The sequence below is a fragment of the Hippopotamus amphibius genome, chromosome 17 (genome assembly GCF_030028045.1).
Source record: "Hippopotamus amphibius kiboko isolate mHipAmp2 chromosome 17, mHipAmp2.hap2, whole genome shotgun sequence".
NCBI classification, from domain to species: Eukaryota; Metazoa; Chordata; class Mammalia; order Artiodactyla; family Hippopotamidae; genus Hippopotamus; species Hippopotamus amphibius.
Window position 1 is genome coordinate 23,057,132 of NC_080202.1, and position 9,191 is coordinate 23,066,322.

Here is a 9,191-nt window from a genome sequence, read left to right on the forward strand (position 1 = left end):
AGAGAAGATCTATTCCGGGAGAGATGTACAGTGTTCCATTCTCCCTGCACCCTCTAGCCCATTGTCCCTAATCCGGAAAGGGATGTTACAAAACCTGGTCTTCACTCTTGGGGAGCCCACGCTGTAACTGAGGGGGCATGAACGGTACACACGCAGGAAAATTACTTCAAAAGCCTTACCCGGCTTCAAAATCGACAGCATCTGACAGTTCTCTCGGGAGAAGGGACCGTTCTCTTGGCCCCTCCTGGCCAGCCGTGAGCCCTGGCAAAGTCGGGGGTCTGCGTGGCACAACCTGCTCACCTCCCTAGGCCAGTCCTAGTTGCAGGAGAGCTGCTGCTGGTCACCCCGAGGAACCAGGAACCGAGGAACGGAGGAACCACGCGGGGGGGAGGGGCGCTGGGCTCTGTGTTGGCAGTTGCCATGGTTTTGCTCCGAGTTCTGAGTGCCAACCTGCCCACTCCCTGAAACACTCAGGTCCCAGAAGCAGTAGGTCAGAAGCCAGAGGGGATGTGAGGAGTGCCACCTCAGGAGCCCATCAGCGCACCTGTTGAGATGGAAGCCTCAGAAGGGCAGGGGGGTGAAGGGGACAAGCCACTAGAGAAGGTGAAGTGGGGCTGGGGATGTGAGGCAGGGAGGAAAGGAGGGCCCTGGAGGGGCTGGTTTGGGAAGGCAGAGAATATGAAATTCACGGAAGCAGAGAAGAAAGAAAAAATGGTGAGGTACACGAGTTGGCAAGAGACTGAAAGAGCAAGAGAAGGTTAACTTATTCAGATAGGTGTTTATCAAAGACATACATACGTGGCGAGATGATGGGAAGATTCCTGGCAAGATGATTGTTGGTTATGAAGACTCACAGGCCTGTGTGTGTGTGTGTGTGTACACCACACGTGTGTTACGGGTTGTGTGTGTGGTTGCGTGGTTTGTGTGGTGTGTTTATGGAATTGATCAGCCAGAGTCCCCTCTCTATGGGGTCTGGCGGAGCCTGTGTCCTGTTCCCTCTCCATCTTTCTCCCTCCCTTTCCCTGGTCTCTCCCTTCAGAGTGGTCTGGGCCTGGCTCTTCCTTGTGCCTCCTGAACGCAGGCAGGAATTAATGCTCAGTTTTCTGAGAGGCACATGCAAGATCAGGTGTAAATCCCGTGTCAATCTAAACCTGCACTCTGACTTCAAGTATTATTCCACAGGCACTTCATTGTTATTAATTTTTGGCTTTTTTGGCCCCAGCTTACTGTCAGAAAGTTCCTTCTCATCATTGCCATCACCGTCACCCACTTTCCTGAGTGCCCATATAGCAGGGCAGGATGCTAAGGCTAGGGGTACAAAGAGGCAGGTCTAGGGTTTAGGCCCTCAGTAAGTGTTTGCAGAATGAATGAGTAAATGACTCCCTGATCATTCCCCAAAGGAGCTATTTAAACATCTTGGTGCCCTTAGCGTTCTCATCTGTAACCAGGAATGATGATTTCTAGCCTCCCAGAATCTGTGGGAGAATAAAGCAAGTTAATGTTTATTGAGTGCTTTGCAAGGTTAGCTAGCATACAGTGCTGTAATTATTATAAAAGAAATGGGTCGGGCGTTCTAGATTTTCTAAGCAGGGATTCTCAGAGACGGGTTCCTTTGCCCAGGGCTCACTGGCCTGAGTGCTGGGTCAAGGAGGAGGTCATTGGGAAAATGGAGAAGGGCTTTGGCTGGCCTCTGGACCAGTATTTGCCCAGCACTCCCCCTCAGGAGCAGTAGCCCAAGCCACCCAGCTGACTCCTGCCCTGCCTCCTCCCAGGGGACAGATGCATCCTGCTTAGAGAGGAGCACTAGTGCCATGCCCACCAGAGGCTCACTTGTGTGCCATGCCAAGGGCCTGGGCCAGGACACCTTCAAAATTGTGAGTAAGAGGCTAGCCCGGGACCCTGTCCCCTGTTCCTCACACGTCAGGAGACCTGGGTCAGAAATTGGCAGGCCTCAGGCCCATAGTTCATGGCCCCGCTTGACACACTGTTGGGGAAGGAAGTTGGGTAAGAGGTTGATGGGAACCTCCTCACTTAACACAGGTAACCCTTCCTGGGCCATAAGGGCTGCAGCTGGGCCAAGCTGGTGGCTACTTGGGGCTGCCCAGCTGCCTCTTCTTTTCTCCTATGGTCCCTCACTTCACCTGTTGCCTCCTCAGTGTAAAGAATATCTAAGGCCACTGAAGAAGTTCCTGCGAAAGCTGCACCTGCCCAGGGACCTTCCCCAGAAGAAGAAGCTAAAGTACATGAGGCAGAGCCTGTTGGTCCTAGGGGACCACATCAACACCTTTCTGCAGCACTACTGCCGAGCCTGGGAAATCAAGCACTGGAAGAAGTAGGGCAGCCTCCTTAGCCTTACCACTACACTCACTCCTGGGCCAATCCCTCTAGAACCAAGGTCACACCTTAGTGAAAATCTCCTAGTCCTTCATCTTAGTGTGAAAGAGTCAGGATCCTGGAGTGAGCCTGGTGAAGGGGGATGGAGAGAACAGGGTCTTCTAGTGACTCAGGGCAGCTCTGAGTGGACAAAGACCTCTCCTGACCCCAGGGAGAATGACCTCTGATTGAATAACTGTATGGTGTGCAGGGCTCATCACCAACACAGGGCATTCAAGTTCTGGCAAATCCCCGTCACTCCATGCCCCCAACCAAAATTAAGTAGGCAGCATGTGGTCTATTTCACCTTGGGTGGTCCTGGCCACAGAAAAATGCTGGAGGGAGGGGGGGCTGTGCCCCGCCCCCCTCAGCCTTGGACTTGGGCTTCTCCCCTGCAGGATGCTCTGGCGATTTGTCTCCCTGTTCTCAGAACTGGAGGCAAAGCAACTTCGCAGGCTCTACAAGTATACCAAGAACAACCAGACAGCCAAGTTCCTGGTGAGGCTCCTCCCGGGCCCAGCTGAGGGTTGGTTGGTGTGTTTTTGAATTGAGAGGAGAGGCCTGCAACTGAAGGGCAGGATGTGGGATCTTCGTTCCTCAGCCAGGGATCGAACCAGCGCCCCCTGCAGTGAAAGCCTAGAATCCTAAACACTGGACCACCAGGGAATTCCCTGAAGGGTCCTCTGATACAACCAGCACCCCTCAGCCCTTTCCACGCTCACTGCCTGAGGAAGACTACTGCCCTTGTGATGGGCACAGAGTGGGCTGAAGAGAGCAGAGACTCAGCTTCAAGTCCTAGGTGTTTATTCACCCTCCACACCCACCCACTGATGTGAGCAGGGGCAATGACATCCCTAAGAAGCCATGGGTGGGGATGACTGAGCCAGGCAGAAAGGCACAGCCAGCTTGGGGAAGGCTCTAGAGATTACTGCAAAGGACAGAGGACAGAGGACAAAGTTCCTGGGCAGGGACTTCCCTGGTGGTTCAGTGGTTAAGGCTCCATGCTTCCGATTCAAGGGGCGTTGTTTGTTCCCTGGTCAGGGAACTAAGGTCCCACATGTCACCAGGTGTGGTCAAAAAAAATTAAAAAAAAAAAAAAGTTCCTGGGCAGGCTTTGTCCAAAAACAGTGATTCTTAAATATTTTGATCTCAGGTTGCTTCTCCCCTTTAGAAATCGTTGGGAACTCCAAAACATGTGTTCATGTAGATTACATCTATTGATATTTGCCCTACTAGACATTAAAGCTAAAGAAATAATTCAAAATATGTATTTACTAATTCATGTAAAAATAAAAACAAGGAGTCTGTTATATGTTAACATAATTTTTATGAGAGATACCTATATTTTCCAAACCAAAAAATTTAGAGAGAGGAGTGGCATTGCTTTACATTTTTGCAAATCTCTTTAGTGTCTGGCTTAACAGAAGACAGTTGGATTCTCACATCTGCTTCTACTCAATCTCTTATAATGATTTGTTGGAAGTACATGAAGAAAACCTAGCCTCAAACTGATACATAGTCAGAAAAGAGAGGAGTGTGTTATTAGTGTTTTCAGATAAACGTGGATATTTTTCTTTGATACCACACCAAAATTCAGCAAGTGTCAGTTACTTAATAGCAATGTGAAATCTGAAACTATATCAATGTTTTATTTTTTTTAAGGGTTTTTTTTTTTGGCTACACTGTGAGGCTTGTGGGATCTTAGTTCCCCCACCAGGGATTGAACCAGTTCCCCCTGCAGTGGAAGCGCAGAGTCCCAACCACTGGACCACTAGGGAATTTCCTCACTGAACATTTTAAAATAGACCTTTTTTTTTTTCTTAGCAGTTTTAGGTTTACAGAAAAATTGAAAGTACAGAGTTGCCATCTACCCTTTCCTATTTTCCTCATTATTAGCATCTTGCAGTAGACAGGTACATTTGTATCTTTGATGAGCCAGTATTGATAAACTATTAAGTAAATAAATAATGTCCATAGTTTACATTAGGATGCACTCCGTGTTTTGTACATTCTATAGAAATTTTGACACATGTACAACAACGTATCCACTGTTACAGTAGCAAACAGAACAGTTTCATTGCCCTAAAAATCCCCAGTGCTCCACCTTTTCAACTCCCCCACATCCCCCCAGGCCCCAGGCAACCACTGCTCTTTTTACCATCTCCATAGCTTTTCCTTTTCTGGAATGTATAATTGGAATGTATAGTTGGAAGCATACAACATGTAGCCTTTTCAGATTTGTATCGATGAACTTTTCACACTAGATTACATTAGAATCCATTGATTTCTCTCTTGCACTTTGAGTGGACCCCGCTTTTCAGGGGGTCTGTGAGCTTAGACTATTTCACAGAGCACACTTTGAGAACCACTGGTCCAAAAGAATAATCATAGCTAACAATGTTTATATACCAGGCACTTTCTGTTCCCTCGTATCATCTTCAAATTATCCCTAGGTGGTAATTAGAATTACTGTCCACAGTGTGTAAATGAAGGTGCCAGATGTAGGGAGGTGAAGGAACTTGACCCAAACCACATAGCCAGTGGGAGGGAAGAGCCAGGTTCAAACATAATCCAGTTCAAAGGAAAGCCCTGCTCTAACCTTACCCCGCCCACTGCTCTAGCTATGTAGCTTTAACCAAATCCTCTTTCGGGGTCTTTATTTCATCCTCTGAACATGAACGTGTGGATGGTTTCAGCGATTCCCCTTCTGCATATGAGCTGGCCCTCCCTCCATCCTTCTGGCTCCACAGGTGTGAGGTGCAACCCTGCTGCAGCAGTTTCCTAACAAGGGCAGGGCTGGGTCTCTGGTACGTGGGCCCCTCCCTTCTCAGCACTGCGGCCCCCTTGCAGGTGGCGTTCTGCCCCTTGGACACCCCGGTGAGCTCCCTGCTGGCCGACCAGGAGGACAGTCTTCCCAAGCTCTGCACTGCCTGGGGGCTGCACAGCCACCTCAGCGGCATGAAGGAGAGGCTGTCCAAGATGCAGGCCCCGGGCCGCCAGGCCTCCCTGCTGGGGGATCCAAGAGCCGGGGACCACGGCAGGAGAGGTAATGCCCGGCTGGAGGGGCCCACGTGTTCCCTGGAGCACCTGACACGGTCCTCTTCCCTCCTCCCCATCTTATCTTCAGCCCTGCATTTCTCTTTCTGTCCATTTTCCTTCCTCGTCTCCACTTTTCCTTTTCTCTTTTTCGCCCCCTCCCCTCAGGCATGCTCGTATAGAAAGTTTGAAACATGCAGATAGGATAGAATAGAAGAGAGGAAAATCACCCATCACCCAGAGGCATGACTATGAACGTTTAGGTGTGTTTCCTTCCCTGTTCTGTCTCATCTGCCCCCACCTGGAGGTCTCAGGAAACGCCTTTTTCAGTTAACGTGTAAACAAAGGCACTTTCCCATACAACCAGAAGCATAGATGTTTCTAGCGGCCAAGAGCAGGGACTACCCGGAAGTGTCCAAGCAGAAGCAGGACACCCCCTTTCGGCGTTGGGCAGGGTGTGGGCGGAGGGAGGGGTTCATTCCCCCAGGGAAGAGGCCCGTCCCTCCTGATGGCCTGGGAACGGCCTTCCCAGCAGTCTTGGCCTCTGCTGTGGCCACACAGCCTGGCTCTCTGGACAGAGGCTGTGGGATTAGGGGACAGAGACTCTTCAGTGAGAGGGGCCCCAGCCAAGTTTGGAAACTATGAACGTCCCTCCCAGGCACTGAGGTTGAGAGATTGCGTCACCTACCTCTCATCCTTCTGGAACTAGCTTCTGGGGCCACACTTAACTGTTCTTGCTTAGCTCCTGGGGGAGAAAATAAAGGCAAGCAGGGTAGCCTAGGACTGCAGAGCGTGGTCCTAAACTGGATCCAGGTGTCCCTCTGAAGGCCAGGCTTCTGGGGCAGCCCTCAGGGCCTCTTCACCAGTCACAGCTGGACCTAGTGGGAGGGCGGGCATGAGGACAGGTCAAGTGCAGAGGGCCTGGGTCAGGCAGCTACCGAGGCCCAGACCCAGACCCCTGCCTGGGCTCTGTGGGGGCCCATGGCCCTGGTGCCTACTGTTTAAATTGAGGACGTAAAGCATACAGTCGAATGAAGGCAGGTGCATCATTAAGATGATCTAGGCCAAGCCATCCATGAATCAGATGTGGACAGTTAGGTCTGGGCATTTGGACCCACGGCTCCCTGCACCAGGTGCTTTGCGTCTCTTAATTTCCCCCGACCCCTGCAGCATCCTGATGAGCTGGGCGTTTATATCCCCCTTTCACAAATGGGCAATCTCAGAGCACAGGGCAAAGGGTAGGTCTGGAGGAGGTAAGTTTGGGACAGCCTTTAAAGAAAGGAGTAAAGGGAGGGAGGGGTGAGGGGGAAGAGGTGGGAAGGGACGTGGATGCAGAGGTGAGGGGCAGTGCACACACAGGCTGGGCTCGGAGGTGAATGGCTGAGCACGTGGGAGAGAGAGGTACAGGGTAGTGGGTAACAACCTCGGGTGGTGGGTTAAGAAGTTGGGCTTGAAAATGTAATTCCTAAAATAACATTTTATTACAAACATAAGCACATCCTGGAAAATTAGATAATACAGGTCGGAAAAAAATAAGCGAATATAAACATCAACATTGTCCTCCACAGTTACCACTTTCCAGATGATTTTTATGCGTATAAATACCTGTGTTAAACCAAAACGCGACCATGCTGTATACACGATTTTGATTTTAACTTGCTTTTTTCAGTTAATTATAGAAACCTTCCATGTCAACATCTTCATTTCGTCTAATTGTTGGATTAAAGACGCCATTTTCAAATTTTCTCAGTAGTCAAAGATACCTTTTGCACTCGTTTCCCAAACCATGCATTTCACCTGGTTATGTCTCAAGTCTCTTTTAACCTAAAAACGCCCCCCTTTTTTTTACACCCTGACCTGTTGAAGAGATCAGGCTATTTTTCTGTAGACTGTTCCTCTTTCTTTCTTTCTTTCTTTCTTTCTTTCTTTCTTTCTTTCTTTCTTTCTTTCTTTCTCTTTCTTTCTTTCTTTTTCTTTCTTTCTTTCTTTCTTCTTTCTTTCTTTCTTTCTCTTTCTTTCTTTCTTTCTTTCTCTTTCTTTCTTTCTTTCTTTCTTTCTATTTCTTTTTCTTTCTTCCTCCCTTTCTTTTCTGTGTGTGCATAGGTATTTTATTTATTTATTTAAGTTTAATTTAATTTTTGGGGGGTGGGGTGGGGAGCTGCATTGATTCTTCGTCGCTGCCGCACAGGTTTTCTCTCTAGTTGTGGCGAGCGGGGGCTGCTCTTCGTTGCGGAGCATGGGCTCTAGGCGTGTGGGCTCGGTAGTTGTGGCACACAGGCTCTGGAGCGCAGGCTCAGTAGCTGTGGTGCGTGGGCCTAGTTACTCCTCGGCATGTGGGATCTTCCCAGACCAGCGATTGAACCCATGTCCCCCTGCAATGGCAGGCAGATTCTCAACCACTGCCCTTTCTTGTTGCTTCTGTTCGGCACCTTTGAACCTTGTTCCTCTATCTAGGAGAAGAACTGTAGGTCAAGAATCTTGGTGAATTCCTGTTACACGTATTTTGGGCTGGGATACGTTGGAGCTGAAGTTGTGTTCTTCCCGTTGTGTTACGTGAGAAAGCACGTATTACCCAGTGGAGCCACCATGACTGGTTGAATCACTGAGTCTGTCGTGCAATTAAAAGTGACCTGCATGGTGCTTCTTGGGCATTGTGTTCATGAGTCAGTTCTTGAAAAAGATGGCAATGGTGTTTGTAGACAACCCAGCAGCAAAGTACTGGGAACTGGGTCGTAAAACCTGAGAGAGAGGAGTGGGGAGGAATCAGAGTTGGAGGCCAGACCTCTGGTCCTGACTGTACCCCTAACTTGGCTTAGGCTTTGAGCAGCCCATTTCCTTACTCTGCGCCTGCGTGAGATCCCTCAGCTGTAAATTGGGGTGATACCATCTCCCTGCCCCATAGGGTTTCTGTGAGAAAAGAGTAAGGGACATAGGTTAGAAACAAGATAAGATTTTGTTGTTCTTCCTTTCGGTCCCTTCCGCGCCCCACAAATGTTACAGACTGAGATTCTCTTACTATTCGTGATGTCATCAGCACTGTCTCCGACTTTCCCCTTTGCAGGTTCTTTAAGGAAACTTCCTGAAAAACCAAAATTCAAGAGAAAGAGGATTAAGGAAGCCCCAGAAACTCCAGAAACCTGCCCACAAGAAAACCCAGCTGGGGCAGAGGGCCAGCTCACCCTGGATCCCAGAGCACCTGCATCTGGGGGTGGGGGGCAATGAGGGGAAAGAATAAATTGTCTTTATCAAAAGGATGCTCAGGTCAGAATTATGTATAAGTGGGGCGAGGAAATAAACATCCTTAAGACAGTTTGACTTGGCTAATGATCATTTATTCTTTTTTTTTAAGCTCTTTATTGGAATATAAATTGCTTTACACTATTGTATCAGCTTTTGAGGTACACCAAAGTGAATCAGCTGTCTTTTTTTTTTAATTAAAAAAATATTTGCCAACCACCTTCTGAGTGGCAACTGCCCCCCTACACACACACATACACACACACACACACACACACACACACACACACACACACACAAATGAATAAGAGGTGGTCACTGTATCAAGGACCATTGCAGTCTGAAGGAGAGACACACATAAATAGACATTATAACAGGGTGATATGGGTCCCTGGGAAAGGCCTCAAGAGGGGTAACACAGGTGCCGATGTGTGTTTGCCAGGGGAGAGCGCAGGTGGGGATGGGCCTGGGGTCAGTCAGAGAGTGATGTCTGGCGCCTGCGTAAATCGTCTGCCCTTGATCTTGTAGGAAACTTAGGGGGGGAC

General features: G+C 49.0%; 1 protein-coding gene across 1 annotated transcript; it reads left to right on the plus strand.

The window, feature by feature from the left end:
* Nucleotides 1–537: 537 nt before the first annotated feature.
* On the plus strand, nt 538–8,721 carry CHCT1 (CHD1 helical C-terminal domain containing 1). The gene is made up of 6 exons (XM_057716931.1): nt 538–603; nt 1,773–1,874; nt 2,157–2,332; nt 2,772–2,871; nt 5,224–5,419; nt 8,471–8,721. Exons 1-6 carry the CDS (start codon nt 553–555, stop codon nt 8,629–8,631), a joined length of 786 nt encoding a protein of 261 aa, XP_057572914.1. The 5' UTR covers nt 538–552; the 3' UTR covers nt 8,632–8,721.
* Nucleotides 8,722–9,191: the final 470 nt, after the last annotated feature.

Excerpts from the sequence above, each read along its gene's own strand:
- CHCT1 (XM_057716931.1), top strand. The coding sequence starts at position 553 with ATGGAAGCCTCAGAAGGGCAGGGGGGTGAAGGGGACAAGCCACTAGAG. Across the intron at positions 2,333-2,771 it reads GAAATCAAGCACTGGAAGAA|GATGCTCTGGCGATTTGTCT; the intron begins GTAGGGCAGCCT and ends TCTCCCCTGCAG. Across the intron at positions 5,420-8,470 it reads CGGGGACCACGGCAGGAGAG|GTTCTTTAAGGAAACTTCCT; the intron begins GTAATGCCCGGC and ends TCCCCTTTGCAG.